The sequence below is a fragment of the Eucyclogobius newberryi genome, unplaced genomic scaffold, assembly GCF_026437365.1.
Source record: "Eucyclogobius newberryi isolate DKJ021-1_F unplaced genomic scaffold, fEucNew1.0.hap1 SCAF_14, whole genome shotgun sequence".
Classification (NCBI taxonomy): domain Eukaryota; kingdom Metazoa; phylum Chordata; class Actinopteri; order Gobiiformes; family Gobiidae; genus Eucyclogobius; species Eucyclogobius newberryi.
Window position 1 is genome coordinate 10,601,042 of NW_027315768.1, and position 24,385 is coordinate 10,625,426.

At 38.4% G+C, this 24,385-nt stretch overlaps 1 protein-coding gene across 1 annotated transcript; it reads left to right on the top strand.

The window, feature by feature from the left end:
- The first annotated feature begins 880 nt into the window (after positions 1-880).
- On the top strand, positions 881-23,833 carry LOC140360066 (serine/threonine-protein kinase pim-1-like). The gene is made up of 9 exons (XM_072445382.1): positions 881-1,010; positions 18,709-18,825; positions 18,916-18,975; positions 19,068-19,159; positions 20,386-20,433; positions 21,022-21,246; positions 21,320-21,497; positions 23,116-23,295; positions 23,698-23,833. The coding sequence occupies exons 1-9, from the start codon at positions 881-883 to the stop codon at positions 23,793-23,795; spliced, it is 1,128 nt and encodes a 375-aa protein (XP_072301483.1). The 3' UTR covers positions 23,796-23,833.
- The last annotated feature ends 552 nt before the right edge of the window (positions 23,834-24,385 follow it).

Below are 24,385 nucleotides of genomic sequence, written 5' to 3' on the forward strand. Positions count from 1 at the left end.
AAAAGGTTATGAGGGAAAAGCAGAAGAGATTTTGCCTTTAGTAAAACTAGTGGATGCGCCGCTGCCTAATCTGTGGTGAAATGTCAGCACTCCTAATAATCAAGTAGAGCGCTTTGGAAAAGTCAAATGCCAAAGTGGAGCCACATTAAACCCCTGTGCAGGTATTATCCTCAAATCGGACAGATTCAGAGAAAGTCACACAAGAATTATTCAGAGAGCACTTTCTTGGCAGCCGCTATAATTTGAAATATGACATTCAAGGTTCATAATGTAGGCATAATAACCAAAAGCTGTATTGATAGAAATACGGGAGTACTGAAGAGATTTAGAATATTACCAAATAAAATATTTCTATATATGAAAAAGTTGTGAATGTTCTGGTCATATTTTGTTTTGTTTGAGCGAAACTCACAATTACCCATCTAGAATGTTCTTTTTTTCCATTCAATATGATTATGTTTATAGTCAATGTGGTCAAATGATGGACCTTTTAAATACGTAAAATGATCTATCACTATTGTGTAATATGTTTAAGTTATTGAAAAGTAATGAGAAAGTACATGCTGATCTGAAGTTATTATCAATTAGCTCTGGTCATAACTTTGCCCGCTAGCTCGCCTTTAACATCTCTATTTTCTGTCCAATGATATTTCTATGGCGTTTTTGCAGATTCACACTAAAATTAATACTTAAATAATAATAATTAAAGATCACACAGTGGACATCCAGTTGTGTGTGGCTCTCATTGATAGGGTGAAGTCAAAAATAACACCACAAACTGAAGTAATCGGGTTGTCTTTATTCGGATGATTCATTTTACATTTTAATAAAAAGTTAGCATTATTTTTGAGCCAGTGTGCTAGTCAGCGTGCTAGCCACCATGCAAGCCAGCGCTTTAGCTACCATGCTAACCAGTGTGCTAGCCAGTGTGCAAGCCAGCGCTTTAGCCACCATGCTAGCCAGTGTGCTAGCCAGCGCTTTAGCCACCATGCTAGCCAGTGTGCCGTTGTGTACAGAGCTTATTGTAATCAGATTGGTTAATATAACAACAGAATGTTAGAATGTCCTCAAAATGTCGCCTATAACAGGGAAACCTAAACGGATACATTTTATTACATGTCTTTGCTTTGTACACACCATTGTTAAACAAGTCGTGATTGCCATTAGTTTTACTTAATTATCCAACTACATTTTGTGCCCTCAAGCCTCATGCATACATTTAGAGTTGTTTTAGGAAAGTAGCAACTGGGGCACTATGGAGAATACCAAACTGTAAACAGCCCAATACGCTCCCATCCATGAATAAAATAAGCTCTATATGTGTTTTCACTCACCAAAACCCTCTGCTAATGAATGCACTTTATTACACAGAGCGCACATGTAAGAAACGACTGACCCTTCCCACATTTGTCATCGCTTTCTTCATCAGCTTCTTTTGCATGTTATTTTTAGCTCTGTGTTGCATCATTGCTCCAGGCCAGAGTCTGGTCTAACTATTGCTCACATCCAGTTTAGTTCACATGAGAAACCACAAAGCAAATGTTTCTTTGTCCTCCACAGAAAATGGGGTTTTCCAAGGACAAGGTCGGAGAAATGGTGAAATGGAGTTGTATCAGCATTAGATAGTCAGCGTTGTACGGCTGTCGGCCTTTCCATGTTGAGATGAATCGGTTTGATGGCGTTTTACTTGACCAGAATTTGGGTGAATCAGCTGATTATTTTATTTAGATTATAGGGGGATGGGACAACAAGAAAGAATTGGAATGGAGTTTAATCTCTCTTTAATAATTACATTGTTTCAAAGCGCGTCTTTGTTTAAACTCGTTTTTTGTATGAACCATGTTATTGTAGTCTAGTGCAGTTTAGGTCAGATTTATGGTCAGATCCTAGAGATACAGAAAAACATTTGAGAGCTTTTGCTTATATCATGCCACTGTCGATTGGCTCGGCTTGTCTTTGGTCGACAAATCATGTCTTTAGTCGACTACTGCCCTAAAGTGTTGTGATTTGGTTGGTTTCAAGTTGTACCAAGAATTTAAAATGTTCTGACTATTGATGTATTTTGAATAAGATAAGATAAGATATTCCTTTATTGTCCCATATGGGGAAATTTCATTGGTGCAACGCAGGTAGATACAGAGGTAGATACAGAAGAAAAGAACAGATCACTTATAGGAAGTTTGAAAAACACTTTCAGTAGAAGATCTCCTATAAACAATAACTCCCATAGACAATATATTATTATGTATTATTATGACAATAATGACATATGTATGTATTATTCATTGTATTTGTTATTAGCCCTTTAAAAAGGACTATAGAGACATTCAGATTTCTACTTTTGATGTGCCAGGACTGAGACATTTGAAACGTAGTATTTTCTGAGGTTCAGAGAGAGATGTAAACAGGATTAATGAAACAAGCATGAATGAAACTAAATGCAACTGCAGACATGTTTTAATGAGTTATGTTATGATGTTATGACATGATTAAAAACTAAACAAGTACATTTTGCACATGTCCTTTAATATTTATTTTATTATTTACCTTGAGTCCAAAAGATCAGTTTCAGGATTACACTAAAGACAAACTACAACTCGACATGTATTTAATTTAAGTGTACTGTATTTATACAAAATCAAATTAAGACTAATGACTATTAAACGGGAGTAAAAAAAAAAAAAAAAGAGTCCCGTTCACTGTTGTATTCAACCAGTATTTGACCACAACACATATATCTTTCTTAATTCTATCAGAACACTTTCCTTCTGCTTTGGAGTTCCCAGCCCATGACAACAGCCCCACGGACCCCCACACCCCTAAAACAAACAAACAAGCCACACGCATAAATAACTCCCCTGTTCAAATCCTCCCCGTAAGTGTTTCCAGTCTGCATTAACCACCTCGTAACCTGATTTCCATTACGCCTTGTTGTGTTAAAAGTCACTATCGCTTTCAGCTGACGCGGGACAACGCTGCATTATGGTTTCTTGGCAGCGGCGCTCGTTTTTTTTTTTACATTTACAGTCCCTCCCTGGAAACGTGCTAATGATTTTCAGACGTCTCGTACTTGATTGAAAGAACATCTGTGAGGTGGAGGAGACAGCCAATCACGGCGCGGCCCTGGTGTCGTTGTCTGAGCGCCCGATTCGCTTCATGTCCGTCCAAATGTAGACAGGACTTTGCAAAATATGGCCTTGCGTTTGTCATAAAGATGAATTTAAACAGTTATTTATTGTGTTTTGTTTTTTTGACTTTGATTTGAATGGTCACCAGTCTACAATGTTCATACACCACAGGATATATATATATATATATATATATATATATATATATATATATATATATATATATATATATATATATATTAGTTTACTGTTATGGCTCCAAAGCAGTTCTGTATCTTACCCAATGGTGCTAAGTATTTACTACTTGCGTCAATTTACCCCGATTTCATAACGTTTTGAGCGATTTGAATAGCGCTAAATTGTAATTTTGTACTAAAGACTGCTATAGAAGTTGTGCAGATGAGATACTATTTAAAATGTCTGCGGAAAGCAATGAGATCTGTTTCTGTAAGAGCTCAAAATACAACTAAGATGTACAGTTTGGTGATAAATACTGTATAAAATTCCACAAATCCACCTTCACATTTAGTGATCTGCTCACATTTAGAGAAAGCAAATGTGCAATGAAAAGAAAGTATATGCACATTTTTTTGTGATAAAGACATTGGGGGATCAATAGGTTGAACTGATCCCCTTTCTGTCCTTAAATAAACTGTATTTGAGTTTGTGTGTTGTGGAAGTTCATTGTTGTGGGCCGAGGAGAAGTGTCCTTTAGCTCCCTCTGCAGTTAGCTGGCTCCACACGATCAAAACAACAATAAAAAGAGAAATAAACTGAATACCGTAAAATGGAAAGTACATATCAGCGAGACAAAACATTTATCTGTTAAATTCAGTCAGATTGTTGAGGTTCATTTTTCAAACCATTTCTTGTCAATATCTGTCCATTTCTGTGACAGTTCTGAATATCATAAAACACATTAGTTTTAATCAAATTCTTTTTTTCTTCATAATAAAATTTCTTGTAAAAACAGAAACATTCAGAGTTCTGGTGTCACATTTCAGCTAACAACAACTAGCATGTTAAAACTGCACTTCCTGGTTGTCGCACATTAAAAACGCTTTGCAATCGGATGCAGACAGCACACAGCATTCTTATTTTGACTCTGCTTTTAAAACACATTTTTGCTCAACTGCACAGACAAAAAATTGGGCACAGTCATTTTAAACACATACATTTGGTGTCACAGTAAAAAGAGTTTGTGTTTTGTAATAACATGAAGCCTTTTCTTGTGATATATTGATTGTTTTTGGAATTCTTCAAAGCCCAGTCAGCAATATGCCTCAGTTAAACATTGATGTGGGAGCTTCAGCGCACAGATTTGCCACATTTAGGCCAAATTTACACGTTTCCCTGCTGCTCGTAGAGGCATTAAACCCTCTAAATGCTTCGGGGGTCATGTAACCAGGCCATAATTGTCCGTTTGCGTCGGTTGACTTGTCGAACCTCACATAAGAAACAACTCGTGTAAAACTCACGCCTGGCACACAACCCCCTGGAGGCCGAACTCTGGACGATATATATTCCTGGTAAGCCATCATTTGGAGAACCGCAGAAATCGCTCGGCCCGCGTACACGTGTGGACGGCCCCGGCTCCGGTCCGGTCTCCGCTCTTTTCTCAGAATGTGGTCTGAAGTGGACGCCTGGAATGCAAATCTCAGCCCTCTCTGCGTCGGTTTTTTTTTTTTTGGGGGGGAGACAATGCTAGTCAGAACTCACAGCTGAGGGCAATTTCCTTCCAATCACTCCAAGAGCCTTTTCGGAGCAGGAGAATTAATCCGAACTGTGAGAACTACACACAAAGCAGGTGGACACAAAGACATAAGCATTTGTCTAGACACACTCGGGCACTTCATCAGTCACTTCTCGGGCCGCGCCGCCGCCCGGGCCCACTCCGCCGCCCGGGCCCACTCCGCCGCCCGGGTCCACTCCGCCGCCCGGGCCCACTCCGCTGGGGCAGTAAGTCAGTTCGGTCAAAGGAAATGTCAAAAAGTGCAGCGCTTATTCGGACTACGTTTATTACAGCGTTAGAAGAAGATATTTCTAACCAGATTGGGCCAAAGTGTTATTTATGTGGGTTTTAGTGTTTCAATATGTGTAGCTTGTAAAGGAAAGAGAAAAAAATGTATGTGATAGTTTGTAATATGGTGCAAAATGAACAAAAGCAAATGGAAACAAAGAGAAATATGCTAAGAAAGCATTGCTTATTGTTTGTACATAACAGGATGTATTTGTATGTAAGTGTTTCAAGGTGCCTTGTAATATGTTTGTAAATGGAAGGTACATTGTATGATAAGGTACCGCAAGTGTTACTTTTTATTCGTTTGTTTTTACAGCTTTTGTTGCATTAGTTATGAAAAAAAGAGTCCCAAAGTCTTGTTTTGAAGAATATAACATGCGTAGATAAATCAATCTATTCTAAATACCACTCTGAGTAAGAAAATGATGAGGGATTTATTTATTTTTACACAAGCTAACTGCATTGATACATTTTATCCACCACAGAATCCAATCTTGGAGAACATGTAATATATTTTGTATTCAGGATTTCAGAATCAGGATTTCAAAATCAGGATTTCTTGATGTGCACACATTTAATTAATTAATGCATTTTTTGTTTCCAAATTTAAAACATAGAACAACAAAACAAGACCAGAGCAAACAAAATAAAACCAAAAGAGAAGACATGCAACAAAATTAAAAAAAATAAGACACATCGAGTCCAAAATTAACGTCCCATTTAGTCCAAAGTCAGGCAAATTTTTTTTATTTTTTTTACTGCATGTCAATTAAAAAAAGTAAGAAGAGTCTGTCAAAAACAGTCTTAATGTCTTGTTAATTTTAATATATAGTCCAATATTTCTGAGCAGCAGGACACTCCCAGAACACATGATGACCAGTTTCAATTGATGAAAAATATCGTCATTAAACAATTACCCTCCCGACATATGAAGCACTAGGAAATATTGCAATCATTGTTGTGCAGTAGCCTATTTTACAGATACGAAAACATTATCACCGTCTAACACATTATAACTCACTATTATATAGGCTACATTACATACAAACAACATAAACATTTCTTTAGAATATATTCCCTTCAGTACCTGTATGGCCCCAGTGCAATAAATGCCACACTATTTCACAAAAAGCTCATGCGTAGCAAAGATGAAACAAAAACAGCACTTAAACGCAGCACAAATCAGCCATTCTCAACGCTTACGACACGACCGTTAAAACTCACATCGTTACGAGCCAGCTCCGGTCGCACAAACCTCGCCAATTACACCGCTTCTTGCTTTTGTGCTTTGCTCCACTGCTGCTTATACCACATTCTCTTACTCACTGCACCTATATCCACTCGCCCGTTTATCATTACCCGGGATGGCCGACTGTTTATTTGCCATCGCCGCTAGTTTTGGCGTGGGCGACCGCTCCGCAAATGAGGCTAATGCGATTCCCTGAGCAACGATGTGGCCGGCGCAAAGTACAATGGCTTGGCACACAGATCCCCAACGTGCTTGATTTGAATTGTTTCGGAGGCATTTTGGAAAAGTCGCGGTAATTGCTTGCAGAGCTCCCCGAGGAGTAATTGCTCTTCCTCCACCCCAAAAAGAAGTCCGTACCTCCCTGCTCGTATCCGCTGCCCAGCACTCGACGTGTTCTCCAGCCAAAGAGAGAGGGGAGGAGAGCAGGGTGGTGCGGTTTAGGTGGAGTGCTGGACGGCTGTTGTGCAAAAATGGCTTTGTTTAAGTTCTCAGCGTGGCAATAATATGATGTTTTTTTGTTTTAAATTGAATCGATCTGACAAAGTATGTTCATGTTGATAATGCAATGTATTGTTTTCTGATGAATGCGCTGTGGATTATCCAGAGAGATCATCCACGTCATTACTTTTCATTTTATGTTGCAAGCTAACAAGGAATGTAATGTACTTTGCAATTAAAGAATGATTATTTGTTATTATTTCATGTTTTTTGTATTTGTATTTTTTTGCACATTGTTGTAATAATTATATGATCATTATTTTATCATTTGGACATTTTAAATCACAATATTGTTCAATACAGGTCTGAAGTATACCTACGTGTGTTTTTGAGTTTTCATATATAAATTATTATTTTATTATAGTTTTCATTGTTTTTTTTAAAATTATTATTATAAATTGCACATAGTTGGGACATTTAAATCTGACAAATGTATTAAGCCAGGTTTACATTTTTGGGTTCATTTTGCTGTATGTTCCATCAAAATAGTACAATATTGTTAAGTTTGGTGTGTGTAGGTGCAGCTTTAAGTGGTGATGAAGAAAAATACATTTTAATGGACACATGGATGAAATAATAAAAAATCATGGGACATTTTGGAGCGTTGGCGTTTTGTTTGCAAGTTCTTAATAACATGCAGAAAAGCTCTGTCTGGGAAAAAGGTCAATTTGGCATTCTGTCTCATTTAATGTTTAAATCTGTTGAAAGATTGTTTTTGATCTTCATGGTGTTTTTTTTCTTGCAGCTATTCATATTTTATCCATCTCATAATTTAGTCATTATAAGGCATTTTATTTATACTGCCCGTTTTTAGGATATTCATCAATAATAAATAATAAAGCAGTCAAAAGAAAATCAATCATAACTTAAACATTTAATTAAAGTCCCATAGCACAATGTTTTAGCCAAAATAGACTGAAATAAAAGCTATTAGCGGGCTTGCATTTCCATAAACCTGGCTCTTACCTGGCCACCTGTTGGTCTCCATGGACATTTTCCCCTTTGGCTATGATACTCCACAGTATGGTATAAACCTAATCTATCTGCATGGAGTATATTTTTTAAAACTTTCCGAGTAATGTAACTGAACAATAATACAGATCAAATGTAGTTCTGAACAGATTTGCAAACTGTAGACCAGGCACAGACACTTTGAAGCTCGCGTTGGGTTTCTCTAGTTGGCGTCATGGATAAAAATACTAGCATGACCGCAATACAAAAGACAAAGTATTACAGAACTCGAACGACAGTGAAAGTCATGAAACGAGGAGAGAATCTGACATTTCCAAAAGGAGACATACTTTTGTTTCCTATATAGTTAGCAAAGTTTCGCAATAGTGACCTAACTATTGCGTTACAAAAATAATTGTTCCGTTTATCACATATTGAAGTCAGAATTGTAATTATCGGGATAGGCTTACTCCACACAAATGGTTCCAATCTGATGTATCTGAACGAGGGATGGTTCGGTCCATTTCTTTTTCAAACACATGTCCATCCAAGTCCCTGTGTTGACTCAGATGGACTAATTCCTTTTCAATCATCGTAACGTTCACACACACAAAAAAAAACATTTTCCTTTGTAGTCTGGTTTCCCATTTCTTCTTGCATTACGACAAACACGTAAGCTAAAAACGGCTGCCCCAAAACCTCACCGCAGACCGTTTCTCCCAGCGTCCGCCTGCCAAGACACAATGTGAACCTGGCTTTAACATCCTTCTTTTGTGTGGGGGGGCTCCTGACTGGTCCCAGATGTGGGTTCACTCAAACACGGCACAAGATAAAACTGTTGATTTTCACACCAATAACACACGTCCGCCTCAGTGGACACTAATCAACCTCGTATTGTGCTCCCCGAATCGCACACGCCGCAAAGACTGAACACTGTACTTACTGTCTCTTGGATTGAGGATATGTATCTTCATTTTGAGTGTTTTCCCACTTAGAACTTTGGTGGTTCAAGGTCTAAAAACATGAAAAACAAAACTAATTAATTTTAAAGTCTTTGCAGCAGTCCCAAAGTATTCATTTCTGGTATATTAATTATACAGCGCAGTGAGTGTAAAGGTGCTTTTCACAACTATTAGTGGCCAAAGTAGAGTTCTACCTTCACAGAAATGCTAGCAATTAAAAACTAGCACTTCCTGGTTCACAGAGAATAAAACGCTTTGGGATTAGATGCAGACAGGACAAAGCTGTCTCATTTTGACCTTTTACCAAAAAATAAATCTATTAAATGTAAAAAATTAGTCCAAAGCCTGAATTTTGTTGGGGAAAAGGTGCTCTTTGTAACTGTTCATCATGTCAACTTTTCTTTTTTACATTTTATATATAAATACAAACAAAACATGTATGAAAGGCAAAATGAAAAAGAAATAGAGCATCTAGTTTAAGGCAATAATGCTAATATTCTGGACATATAAATCTGAAAAATGAATAGAGCTATGTTTTTTCATTTTGTTGACATAATAAGATACAATAAATGAGTGGATTTTGGATATCTTACTTAGTAAACCAGATTTCACTGACAATTGTGTTTAAAAATGAATGTTCACCTACTTTTGGGGAGTTCAAACTTTAATAAATCAGGTTTGGAATTAGATTACAAATCCTACTGTACGATTGTCAACATCTTTTACATGTAAGTACACGATGGTAAAGTTGAGGGGAAATGCATTAGGAGAAAACAGCCTTTGAAATGTCCCATATAAAATCAATCTTCACCTAAATGTTTTATTATTTGTTTTCAGGTGAAAGCTGGTACTGTATGTTGAGAGAGCAAACTGACCAAAAATGTGTTTGGCCTGCCGTGTTTAGCCTTTAAAACATGCAAAAACACTGGATATAAGATAAGATAAACTTTATAGTCCCCAAGGGGAAATTCCTCTTGTGCTTTCTGCTCACAGTTGCAAACACATTTATACACACTACAATCAGCCTGAGACAACAGCAGCCTGAGCCTCTAAATATAAAACAAAGACAATTTAAGTGTCCCTTTGTTCAGTGGCCAGTCTGTGCACCAGAGAATGAATGAATACATGTTTCATGCTATAGTGCCGAGCATCGACAAGATAGAGACATGCAGGTGGTGGACCCGTCACCAGAAAGTTACATTAAGTGCCTTTAAAATATCTTACTCCATGAATAAATATTTATTTCTTTAATCAAGAAAAAAATACATCTAAATTTTATATAAGCAATTTAGTACAAAAATGGTGCACACTTGCTTTGCTGCTGTAGACCTGATTCTGATTCTGATTCTGATTCTGATTCTGATTCTGATTCTTCTTCTTCTTCTTCTTCTTCTTCTTCTTCTTCTTCTTCTTCTTCTTCTTCTTCTTCTTCTTCTTCTTCTTCTTCTTCTTCTTCTTCTTCTTCTTCTTCTTCTTCTTCTGCTTCTTCTTCTTCTTCTTCTTCTTCTTCTTCTTCTTCTTCTTCTTCTTCTTCTTCTTCTTCTTCTTCTTCCACCTACTGTAGTTGTACATCTTAGACTTCATTCTTTAGACTTTAACCTGATTTAGTCATTAACTGGTCCAGGATTGCTTTAGGTTTAGGTCTAGATTAGTCCCAATTTTGATGTCCATTGAGGTCGTAGACGTACAAATCTAAGTAATATTAACTCATCTTCTATTTCCTGCTCTGTGATTGTACCTTGAGCCTTTTTATCTTTTCTTTTTAGTCCGGACCAACAAGCAACGCTATAATAAAGGTAATTACTCTTTTATTTTCAGGCAAGGCGCACATTCCGACGCGCTCCTCTGCTGTGTGTCCAGAAGTTGGCCCCTTTCAAAAATATACACGTCGCTGTGATGAAACCCAACCCAGGCCTGAAAGCACTTAACCCTGTATGGGACTGGCCCGGGAGGGGGGAGCGCAGTGCCACATGAAGGCCGTTCTGTGTGCGGGGGAGTAGGACACGGCCTCGTCATGTGTCGCGTACAATCACGCTGAAGAACCCCCTCAAAGCGTGATTCATCCCCCGGAAAATAGGGCCACGCTCGAGGATTATTGTGACGAGTTTTGTGCGTCGTAGTGATATAAAAAGAAACCGCAATTATCCGGCCGATGTTTGTTTAAGCTAAAATGGTGCCCAGGCTGCCTTGAACTATGAGGATTTAGCGTTAGCATATGAAGAGCATGTCATTATTCTTCATCCAATTGCTCCCTTTTACCAAGTAACATTACAATTTTGCAGATTTTTAATGTCCAATGTGGTTGCCGCCATTAATTGCGTCTCTCAAATGATTTTTCAAAGAGCTGCCGATCGTTACAGCGAAAAGAGATTACAAAGCGGTTTTCAAGCCGCCCAGAGAAAGAAGGAGTGCCGTGATGACTTGTTGGTGCACAAACAAATCAGTTTTATATCATATTTTAGCGGGGAAACTTTCACTAGTTAGTGATCGGAACTCTTGCTTAACTGGAAGTGCTGAATAAGCAAAACTGCTGCTGTTGGAAGTAAAAGTAGACGGGGTGGAATAAAGTGTTTATAATCCGTCTTTTTTCACATATACTGTAGTTCTTTCAACCTTCAACCCTCAACCCTAACCCTAGTCCTAGCCTTAGCCATAATTTAAACCAAATGACTATTCCTAACCTTAATCCTTACCCTAACCATACATTATATACTAATAGACCTGATATATGCTAAGGTACATGCATATCTCTAGTCCTTCCCACCATTTTACTACCACTCTTGTTGCTGGCAATTCTTTTTGGTGTGGAAACAACAATAAATGATTTTGTTCTTTCCTAAACCAATAAAAAGAGAGATGATCTAATTTGCTACTGCTCTATGGGCCTGAGAAATGTTTCTGGATTGTTTTGGGATCACAATTTTAGCTCTAAAAGTGGTTTGCAGATGTAGGCTACCTATTAGTCTTTAAAGTTCATCGTCCTCATTTTCAAAGTATGCGCTTTCCCAAGTAACTCGTTCTCAGGCACATCTTGGTCTGGTGTTTACTTTGCCTCCACTTCACTCATGATTCACAAAAGCCAGAACAGGACAGTCGGGACCAGTCATGTTCATGATTTATTAATTTCCCTCTCGACTGTGCCTTATTAAGTTATCATGACTAATAGCCAAAATGACTTCTTACAGTGCACAGTCCCGTACGAAGACAAGCGCCACTGACACTAACCAGAACCGGGACATATGGAAAAGCTTTGGACACCCATTAAAAGCAAGGGATTCTTTTGAGGATGAATCACTTTTCTCTTTCTCGCACCTCAGAGTAACAACCAGGAGTCGCCCTACGGGGTTTCCAAAGTGGATGAGAGAGACGTAGGGTGAGATTAAGTGCGCCTCGTGGCTAATGGGCCGCTGCATGGCTCTGACACACACCATTAGCTAGCATTTACACCTCACAGATTCACGGGACGATGAGAGGGAGCAGATTGTCTTCGTTTGTACGTTTTGGGGGGAGAGACGGGGCTGAAATGGGATCTCTTGAAGCGGATGGGCGGGTGTGCTGAGGTAGAAACACACTTTATTGGATAATTAAGAGGCGTTCGTTAATGCAGCTGCTCCACGGGCCTTTGGTACCCGCAGTGCAGTTGAACTGATAAAAGGCCCGTCCACAAAGAGTAGTGTAGGTCACCAGTTTGGGAAGTTAGGGAAGAAGAATGTTATTTACTTTTCTTTAAAAATAATTGTTATTTTAAATGTATACAGTATGTGAACATTACATTGTTATTCAGTATCAAGTTTAAGGTTCTTGTTTATGGGTGACATTTTGAGGACTTTTACCCTTGGAACAAATCTATTTTGTTTTGAGAACAGTTGGTTTGGTTTTCTGAAACCCACAGTTAAAGAATACGCAGGACGAGTCACACTCGTTGCTACTGCCATCGTGAGGGCAAAAGCCGCATGCTCACTGTGGACCGGGCCAACAAAAAGTCTCATTCTTCTTCTTCTAGCATCCCCAAAGATCATGTTTGTCCAGAAATGTGTTACAGTGGTCAGTAGTGACCAGTGGACTTACAGACATCACTCCAGACTGAGGCTGAACAGTTTGTTTCAGGTTGTTTGCAGCGGGCTAATGCTAGTTTACATATTATTGCGTGGCTATGCTAATAAACGTTAGCCTACTTGCAGATAGTTTTAACAAGGCTCATTTACAACTATCAGAGTGTTATATTTTAGGATCAGACACAAAGTCAATGCTCTTAAAGGCTTTTCCTGTGCAGAGGGCTTGTTGTCGAGGAAGCTAAGATGTAGCAATAACTGTCCGCAAAAGTTTGTTGTGGCAAGTTTTTGCTGTGTCAATCAAAAACCCATAACTTCTGTCTTCAACTCATCAACTCTTTTCATTTTCAGTTTTATTCACCCTTTTTCACGATTATCTAACAGTGGAGATAGGTAGTGGTGATGTCCTCATTGTTGTAATACTCCATACAGGTCTAACCTTATGGAACAGAACAGTAAATATAAAGAAAACTGAACACCTGACACAGAAAGAACATTCACATTACATTGTTGCAGTGGACATAAGATAAGATATTCCTTTATTGTCCCACATGGGGACACACTTATCTAAGCCAATGAATGAGTTCATAATGGATACATTAATGTCCTTACAGAGAACTAAATTTGCTTTCTGCATTGTGTCTTTTGTTTTTACTACATATGACTTTTTGTTATAAATCTAAATGTTATAATTTTGTGTTATTTTTTCATTTATAGATTATTTTCCATTTCAAATTAATGTTCCTTGGCATGACTAATTCTCCAAATTGTCAAAAACTATAATATATCCTGAATTGCTAAAAATAAAATGACGATCTGAGTTACATCACACTCAAAGTTTCATGTTGAATTCCCAAAAGTGCTATGCTAATCCTCTATTACATGCTAATTTCACCCCAATGGCAATTGTCACTTCCTAACCTCATCAGGAAGCCTTCCCTGCGTCCCTATAGAGTCTTGTAGTCTTCCTATTCAACAGCATTCATTTCCTGTGTTAGCACCGCGGCGGGCTAACGGTGTGATGGATCCCAGGCTCTGCTGCTGCTGCTGCTGCTGCTGCTGTCGTCCCGTCAGTGACACTGGCACCCTGGCCCTCCCTGTCGGTCTGTCAGCCTGTGTTTGGTCTCCCAAGCGCCACGGTTCAGGTCTAAGACGCCAAAGCCCGTGTTAAAACGTGGAAGGGGCGGTTAGCGGGGAGCCTGCTCTGTGTAGCGTCCCGCTGATAACGTAGTCTGACGCGCTAACTCGATCCAGCTGCTCAGCCAAACAGTGGAGGCTTTTTCTTCCAGATCTGATCCTTTTATGCTACAGTATTTTACAGTGGAATTAAACCCTATTGACGACTTGTACTTTTAAAGGACACATATGTGCTAAATGGACTTTTTTGTGCTGTTGAAACATTGTTTCGTCATTTAAAACATACCTAGAGTTGAGCCTATGATTTTCGACATCATAGATAGAGTTCATCTTCTATTCCTGAAGTCCATAAATCATCACCAAACTCGTATTTTTGCCATCAAATTGCATTCATTACAACTTTGTGCTTACATTAGCATGTCGGGGGAAAGCTAGCTTGTTTTAGCTTCCCTCTGCTGAATTTTAGATGGAATTTCCTGATGAGGAAGATACATTATTTTAAGTTTTAAAACATGAAATGCCAATGTAGATACATTTGAGCAATTTTAAAGGCTGATAATAATATATATAATGCAGAATATGTGTCCTTTAAGACCATCCGTTTATAGCTTTGGTCGTTTGAAGCATTGACGTGTGGCCTACTTGAAGACAAAAAAGTAAAACATACTTTTACAAAAAAAAATATTATATCAATTGTATTACTGTGTGTGTAGATTTTTGGGTGTGTCTAATTTTCAGTATTTCACAGTCAGAATCCTTTTTTTTTTTTTGCTTTTTGATGAGCAATCAACAAATGAGTCTATTATTTCCCTGGTCTCACTCCAATATACTACTTTCATTGGGTGACAAACCAGGACTAAATTTGATCCCAAATTTGAGGGAACGCATTCCATTTTCTCTTAATTTTTGAGGGTGAAGGATCCAGAAAGATTTTGCTATATCTGGAAACTATGTGAGAAATTAAAATAGAACCTAATGATGTGATGAGAGAACCGTTTGGTCCTGTTCTCAACTTCTGACACCAGTTTGAAAGGATTCCTGTAAATACTTTTTTAAGAATAAATTAAGCCCTGGGACAAACTTGACAGAAATGTGCGCTTGTCGTGCTGTCCAAGGTGCCTCTCCGATCACTACTATTATCACTCAGAATCTCCTCAAAACCTGTAACTCCCGCTCTAAATACTGACCATTGATGAAAGATGCTATTGATGTGAGCAAACGTCTTTGTTGATTTTGGGTCCATTAATGCAGGAAGTCCCCAACCACAGGGGGCCAAAACCTGAGCCATCTGCTATTTGGTCGCAGAAGTAATAGTATTTTATTTAGTTTTTTATGTTTTTATCTTCCTGTGTTTTATTATGAAACATCACAATATTAATTATTTTACCTTTACACATTTTTTTGCACATTTAGATACTTTTACTTCCACCACTGACCACTGACCTATTTCTGCTACTTATTTCTATGTTTTGTTCCCAAAAACAATATAATCACCAGTATTTTTAGTAATTTTCTTCTTTTTTGGGTAACAGCAATAATTTTAGCATATACACCCAATACTGAAAAGTGAATAAATCAATAATATTTAACTAAAAGGCTTTCAGGATATATCCGTGTAAAACAGACTTTTTTTTACGTTATTACATGGAAACAATTGGGTGCAGGCTCTATAAGGCAACAGAGTGACTTTTAAAAAGCTTCACAAAATAGTGAAAGAAAAGCAAATATAGACATGGTGTTTTTCCACTTACAGGTGAATCCAAATCGATCATAAAATAATAATATATTTTAATATAAATTACAGTATTCACCTACAGAAGGCCCAGCAGAGGATGTACTTCCTGCAGCAGCTGAGGAAAGCCAGGCTGCCAGCGGCGATGATGCTGCAGTTCTACACGGCCATCACTGAGTCCATCCTCACCTCGGTCAGGTCAGATCACAGCCAACCCTTCTCCACACTGTCACTTCAACTATAATTTAATCACTCACTGCACTGTTCACTTTCTGCATGTAAACCCAACTGTAAATATGTGTATATTAAGCCTATTTTTTATTTGTATTATTTTGTATCTTATAGCTTATTGTTATTTTCATCCTATAGCAGATTTAAATTGTTTCTCTTTTTGACTTATTCATTGTTTATTGTTTTATGTTGCACCAAATCACCAAGACAAGTTCCTATGTTTGTGAATTCTGTTCATTGTGAAGAGCAATCAGTCCTTTTCTGATTCTGATTCTAATTACTGTGAGTAATTACACACATCACAATTACACTCTGTACAGTTGTCGTGACAATGATGTCACTCCATGACAATGATGTCACCAATCGCTGTTCTAAGATATAGGAAAAAACTTTGAAGACAAATCCCGTGAAAAAAATTATTCTTTAGACTTTATTCTTTAGACTTTTTTTTTCTTTTTCTTCTCGGTAATGTAATACTTGGATAACAACCACCATAAGAAGAACCACCATAAAACACCAAAGAAGAAGACAAACTACAAGACTAAAGAATACATAAAGCAATATCATGACGAAAAAGAAGAATGATGAAAATCGGACAAACCATGCGACCAGTGAAATGTGGTTTGTGCATTACACAGTCAACAAATAGATTTACCTCAGAATGATGACATTGTGGTAAAATGTGGATGATGTAAAATGTGCTGAGTTCTACTTGAGACTTGGCAGAGTCCGGCTGCTTTCCTGTAACCTAGTGTATTCTTTAACTAGTTTATACGTTTATAATTTTCTCAAAACACTTTTGTGTTTTTATTTGGGAGAATTTGCTTGTCAATTCTTTGCTGTTGCCAAACCTGTTCTGTTTCATGATTTGTATTTTTTGTTTTTTTTAAGAACACATTATTTAACATGAAATACAGATCGTGAACAACGACAAATTGGAGAAGGATTCGAGCTTAAAATGACAATTTGGTACCAGACCTAGATTTTGCATGTTTTTGAGAGCTACAGTAAAGCAGCTCTTTCGTTTGGCTCTCCCAGTCAAAGTAAATGTAATTTTATTTATTTGAGCATGGACATTCATGAACAGTTCGGTAAATGTGCCAGTTTTCCCTGCAAAACATCGTGTAGAGATGCCAACAATGGATTTACAGAATAAGCAATAGTAATAGAAACATGTTTACATTTTCTAGGTGTAGATATTATATTACTGTGTCATAGGCATGCATTTTCTGCCAGCCTCTACAATACTGGGCCATACGGCAGTACAAAGCTAAGAGTGATCGGATTCTGTGATGATATACTGTACACTTTTAGTGTGATTGTCATGTCAATCATTTCAATTCTTCTGTTTAATGCTTTTTGACACCCACTTGTCCTATTATCCAACCCCCGTCTATGTCTGAGTGAGTGACAGGAAGATTTAGCCAATCACAGTGAAGCATAAACTCTCAGCAGCAGATGTCCATAGTTACAGACAGTTACATAATACAAACTGAAGATAAATTTAAATGAAAAATAAATGAGTAGTTTACTTTTCCGTTTAACTACAAGGGGCCACTGTTTAAATCAGGGGTGGGCCATTTTTCACTTGTATCCTTAATAAAGATGATGTGGAATGAATTAAATAATAGATTTAATAGCCAGAAAAGTGATATTTTATTTGATATTTAATTTAAAAAAACAAAAAAAAATCACACCAATGATTGGAATCCTCCGCTACTGGCCTGGATTTGAAAATGGCCCTCGGAAGAAAATAATTGCCCACCCCTAGTTTAAATGATACTGTTACAGACTTAACTAAGCTTAAGGATTCTTCATAATCAGCACAATCTTCTGTTCCAGCCTGGAGATCCTATTCTGCCTTAATTCAGCTGGACCAGGAAAAGAACTGGTCTCCTAAAGTCCAGAAGATGAGGTCAGCAAGCCAGTTCTAGTGAGAGACCAAGGTCAAAGGGTGAGTGTGGCTTTAAGGTGCACAATGTGACTTTTCTGGGGTCTGCCATCTCTTTGTTTCCATGGAAATGTCATGGTTTTCCTTGAATATTACACAATGTGGCGTCAAAGCTATCCCGCATTCACTCTAACAATCGCACTCATGCAAGTAAAGTTTAACTTGGTTCTCTTGCTTTTTTGTTGTTTGAAAAAATAAATATTACAAAACTAGAGCAAAAAACACAATTTAGAACACAACAGAGAGAGCAAAGGAAATAAAAGAAAGCCAAACAAAACACAAACAAAACAAAACTATGGCTGTCCAACATAACTGTCCCATCTTGTCCAAAGTTTGCATTTTTTTTCCATATTCAAGTGGAAAAAATATTTCAATCCTACAATTCCCTGAAGAAATCAGAGCAAAATCATCATATCATTTATATCAGAAAACAAGTAATTCTAGTGACATTTGTCAGTATTAACAACATTAATTTAGTTTTTATTGATCCACTCGTCCCTAATTTAAATAGTTCCATATGGTGATCGTTTTATAGACATTTTGTACAACTATTAGAGCTGTGCTAAAAATCTAAATATCTAATCTGACATATTTACAGTTTGGATCATTAAAATAGTGTCTTTCATATTATGTTTGAGCAGGTGGTGGTTTAACGAAGAAAAACTGTGGTTAAAATGTAACTGGTTCTTAAAAAACAGTGATCTATCGCAATATACATTGTTTTTTGCATGTGTCGTGATATTATTGTGTCACATCGTGAAACCTTTCTCACTTTGTTGTGTTGCGGTAATTCCCAGATCCGTCCACAGGCTCCAGCTCTTCATTAGGGAGCGAGAACATGGACTCAGAAGGAGAAGAGACAATGAGGGTGAACAGATGGGGCAACTCGACTACAAATTCTACAAACGAAGAAAGTAAGAAGATTTCCATTTCACCTTTGTACAGTGTTTTTACAAAAATAAAAATAAAAGCACTAACACCTATTATTCTTGACATTATTGTAGATTCTGGGTCTGACGAGGAAATGTTCCATATTTATAGTGGAGACTGCAATGTTTTAGAGGGTAAGTCAAAAAATCCATCCTAGTTTATTGTCGAATTGTTGTGTGTAATTATTAAATTGAACAAACTTTGACATTGATCTTGCCGTTTGCAGAGGTCTACGCCAAGTACATGGTGGTAGAGTGTATTTGTATTGGGGGTTTTGGAGGGACCTATTCAGGATTTCGCCGTAAGGACAACTTCCTGGTAAGTTTTTTATGCTAAATGTTCAGTACGTGTTGCAAAAGCGGTGCAAAATCAACATGACTCAGTTTATCTGTTTCTTCATGGTTTAAAACCTGTTACCACCCACCTATTTTCGCCCTGTGCACAATGGTTGGACATACCCAAATGGCATTGCTTATTAAAAGAGGATCTTACGTTCCACATGCAAGTGTGATGCATCATTAGAAAGCTTAGGCCTTCTAGTTTCTGCAGATGTGCACATGAACACTGTCAGGGCTTCAGAACTTACACTACAGAGGCCCAAACATAAACAAAACATCCTTTTTTAGTCTCGCCTGAATATTATCAATTTGTAATGGTCCTGAGCATGACATACTTCATTGTGTGCATATGCTGTTCACTGTACATGATGTTTATCTTGTTGACAACAACTGTGTAAAGTTTCAGATCTCTAGGAACAGGCATTTTGGTGCTGTTGACCTTTTTGTATCAAAAAGTATATTCGGAACAAGTGATCCAAATATGTGCCAACTGTGCCAAACTGTTTTATTACAATTTTAGCACCTCTATGATCATAAAACATACATTTTATGACAGAAGCCAAGGGCTAAAAACAAAGATGGACGCGCGCTTCGGAAGCGCCGAATTTTTTTCCTCCGGAGGCTGTAGCAAACAAACCCGGTGACAGAAAAATTCGTGGATGGTCTCATTCTGTAGGAAACAGTCTAAGGAGGAGATCGATGTCAAACACTATCGTATAAGTCAAACAGGTCATTTGTTATGGACGGAGAAATGCGCCGGACAAGCGCATTCTCGTCCGGCGAGAAACGAAGAAAAGTTTGTTTACTTGACAATATCTCGAAATCAGATAACTTCAGGAAAAATACAAGTGTATATTGTTTTTCAATGGTTCCTTACGGACAGACTGAGCACATGGATGTACAGAATTAAAGCCGTTTCGTCCGTCATAAACAGCAAACAGGTAGGACATGCGTTTGTAAAAGTTGAGACTTTCTCACAAACTATTGGCAATTGCTTCTTGGGGCATATTATTCAATGTAAATCAATGACATATTCGTTTTGTTGAGAAAATAAGCTTTAAAATGATGTATGGCTTGCTGGTATTGACCACGGAAATAAAAGTGATGATGTAAGAGAATATTTGAGATATAGAAAATGTTCGCCTTCGGACAGGTGGGTGGTAACAGGTTAAAAAAGTCCAAACATTACCGTATTTCTGTTTATAGGTGGTTCTCAAATATATTTCCAAGCGCAACGTAACCTTTACGGAAATGGTAAGTATCTAAACATGTTTTTTGCTAATATTGTAGTCATGTTTTATCTTGGTACTGCATTTTTACAGTATACAGTAAGTACCAATCCTTTGTTACTTGTGTCCGGTCCTTGATTGTCAGTTCCTTCTGTGTCATCCATTTTTTGATTTCTTTTTCCCAGTTGAACAGAAAAGTCAAAAAATATTCATTTACTGTAGTAATTTCAGGACACACGGACTTAAAATGAACATCGTGTGAGATTTAGAGTAGAAACCGTATAGATAATAACCTATTTCTCCGCCGTATTAACCCACAATTTGCACCAAAGCAGTGACAGCGCACAATTTTACAGACCATTTACACTAGCAATGTCATAGGCGCGTCCAACAACCCTCATCTGAAACGTCACATAGTTTATCTTCAGTGTCCATATTAATCCGGAAGTTTCATAGATCGTCATTTCATTGTAGTCATCTTGTCGTTGACTTTTGTTACTATTCCCATTATTATCCCGTCCGTCATTTTCAGAGCTGATCATTTCTGTCCTGATGAAGTCTGCTCATTTGTTTGTTGCATAAAATGAAAACAATTTATGAAAAATGATTCCAGGAAGTGAATGGAGCCATGTGCCGTCTGCCTCTGGAGGTGTCTCTGCTCATTCAAGTTGGGGCTGGTCCCGACTCCTCCGGCTCCAACATCACACCTCTTCTCCTGGATTGGTACGACCTGGGCAGTGAGATCGTGTTGGTCATCGAGAGACCAGAGCCATGCGTGGATTTGGTGGATTACCTCAGAAGCCAAGAAACCAATGTTTTAGAACCCGCCAAGGCTCAGGTAAGTGGTGCCATCCCATTTTTCTTATTATAAGTGATTTGTTGGTCGAATGCTTTTGTTCTTCTTGTTCTAGTATTTTTTCGGTCAGTTGGTGGAGGCGACCATCGAAATGGAAGCCAAGGGAGTCTTCCACCGGGACATTAAGCCAAAGAATGTCCTGATCGAGACCGGAGAAGAAAACAGGGCCAGGTTCATTGACTTTGGCTGTGGAACCACCTTCACACCTGGACAGACGTTTGATGAACCACAAGGTTAAGTATTGGACCTTTGGACAACTAATTTTTCTACATGAACTCTTTTACTGCCAGCCCTGTTCGCACAAGACACCCCCTAGTCTGCCAAAGTTTTTGCTAAATTTCAATACTCTTCACAGCCTCTCAGAAAAGTTTGTGTTGCATGTTGTACACCAAAAGAAACATCGATTCATTCATTAATTGTACGTACATTGATCCGTTTCCATTTTTTACAGGCATTTGAAAACCAATAGTTTTGTCAGAATCAAGAATTTTGAAGCACACTTTTGTAAAACAAACATTTGTTCAGTTTAACCATGTTATAACATTGTTTCCACATCAAAAAACATACCTGTAGTTGTATTAAGACTCCTTCACGCGCAAGCTCCTCTCATCGCTCAGCCTCAGAAAATACTCAACTGTTGGTAAAATGGTAGAGAAATAGTCCACAAATAATTTTCAGACTTCTTCGGAGCATTTCTGCCAGAAAATAATGTACATTTGCATGTCTGGGGAAGATTTTGCTTTTTACCTCATGGTTCACTTTGCTGCCTGTAGATAGAGTGCTAATGCCAAATATATTGATAAGGAAAGCCTTACTGGTAGAGTAGAGTAGTGTCAATGTATGAATTATTTTAAGTTCTAAAACATCCAAGACGTCCAAGTAAATGTGGGGGAGGGGGGATGGTGACGCGTGCCTGTGGTTATGACGCGGTCTTGCACCCACCCCCCGTCAGTTTGGAGATTGGAGGAAAGGAGATAGTCTGTACTATAGCTAAAAACTGCGGGAATCAATCAAAAAAACACTCTGGGTACATATATGAAGCACAAATAGCAATGTAAGAAGGTTAAAAGCTCTGAAAAGTCGATTTAGCATGTTATGAGACCTTTAAAGGCCAATAGCAGTACAAACAATGCTTAAAATTGTCTTTTAGAATCCAATTTGTGCTGTGTTGATTTTCCAATGGCATCAGAGAGGATGATGATGACGATAAGAGGGATGCAGAGGAGGGGAAGAGGAGGTAGCGGTAGGTGTGAGTAGAGGATAGAGAGGATGATGATGACGATGAGAGGGATGCAGAGGAGGAGAACGGGAGGTGGCTGTAGATATGAGGAGAGGGTAGTGAGGATGATGAGGACGATGAGAGGGATTGCAGAGGAGGAGAACGGGAGGTGGCGGTAGGTGTGAGGAGAGGATAGTGAGGACGATGAGAGGGATGCAGAGGAGGAGGAGAGGTGGTGGTAGAAATGGCAAGAGGGTAGAGAAGAGAAGGATGCAGAGGAGGAGAAGGGGAGGTGGTGGTTCGCAGTACGGGCTGAAGCGGCCGAGCGAGCTGCATGAGGGTTTAAATGGGGCTGGCTGAGCGCTGATTGGGAGCAGAGGAGGTGCAGAGGAGGTGCGCCGTGCCACGGGAAGGAGTACCTTGGGTGCGTTGATTGAGGCTGGAGAGCAGGTGAGCCCTGGTGTAGCAGTGGACGTGGATTGGTTGGAGTTAGGTCTTCCAGGCTGAATCTACACAGGCTTCATATATTTCCATACACCAGTCTTGGGGGTGTCAGTAGTTTATTTTATTCCTACTGTGGGTCTCAGTTGAACCTTGCCTTATCTTTGTTTGTTTGTTTGTTCGTGTTACAGGAACTGCACTATACGGGTCTCCAGAGTGGTTCCGAAAGAAACGGTACGCTGCACGCCCTGTCACAGTTTGGCAGTTGGGTCTCACACTCTATGCTATGCTGTTCAGTAGAAAGTCTCTGATCAGTGAGTGCACCTCTGGATCCAGGCGAAGAGTTTCCTTCCCCTGCCCCGTATCCGACGGTAACAACCAGATTATGAGTATTAAATAGCATTATCGTTTAAATTTATCGCAGCTGAATCAAAAACACTACTAGAGAAGTGGTAATGAGCAAATTTTGAATATTGCAATTATTTCAGGAATATGACTTCTTCTGCAAGCAACAAAATAAAATAAAAACTGATAACCCTTTGGTTTTGACTTATACAAATATGTTTTTACTTAACAGTTTCTATTTCTCTTTGTTCTCTTGTATTTAAAATATGAAGTTTCAACAGAATCCTCCAATAGTTAATCTTGTTCTATATTTTTAATCATTTATTTATTTATTGAAGAAAATGTTTAGAAAAAGGAGGCATAAAAGATTGAAATGTAACTGAATTGAAAGGAACGCATCTTCTAACTAGATATTGTCTTGTGTTCAGAATGCAGAGACTTACTGAAGGGGTGTCTGGCAATAAACCCTAAGAAGCGCCTCACGCTGGAAAAGATCAGGGACCATCCGTGGTTAAATGCAGCGTAAACTCCCATCAAACTCTGGTCAGGCTCTGCTTTTCAGTTTCAGTTTGAACTAATTTGAATAAATGTGAATTGGGTAAAACAGGTAAGACAAAAATCAGGTGAGTTCTACCTTTTATCCACTATGGCCCTTTTCCACTGGCAATATGGTTCAAGATTCAAGAGCAAGTCTTCTGGACAGTGTTTTGAAATTCAAGAGATCTCGACTTTCATCCAAATATCATCCACCAGGTCTGAGATCTCAGACATTGATGCTGCATAAGGCCTGCCCTCTGGGAGGAGTCTCCTGTTAATGGCCTGTTTTGTTGATCTCTTTGTTTTCACTGCCCAAGTCTCTTATGAACAATCATTTGGTAGTTTTCGCTTGTAAAGTCTGTGGGTCTTTAGTTGTTTGTGCTTGTTATGCGTGTGGTTCTTTATGCACATTTCCAGTCCAGTGCACACTTTTGTAAAAGTCAAGACAATGAAAGGTGCATTGTTCAAGAAAACCAAAGGGACACACCCATTAACATTTTTTTTTTCAATTATGTCTGAATTTATCTCTTTCATATTCCAAGTTCTATTATCATTCTGCATTAACTAGGGTTAGGATTA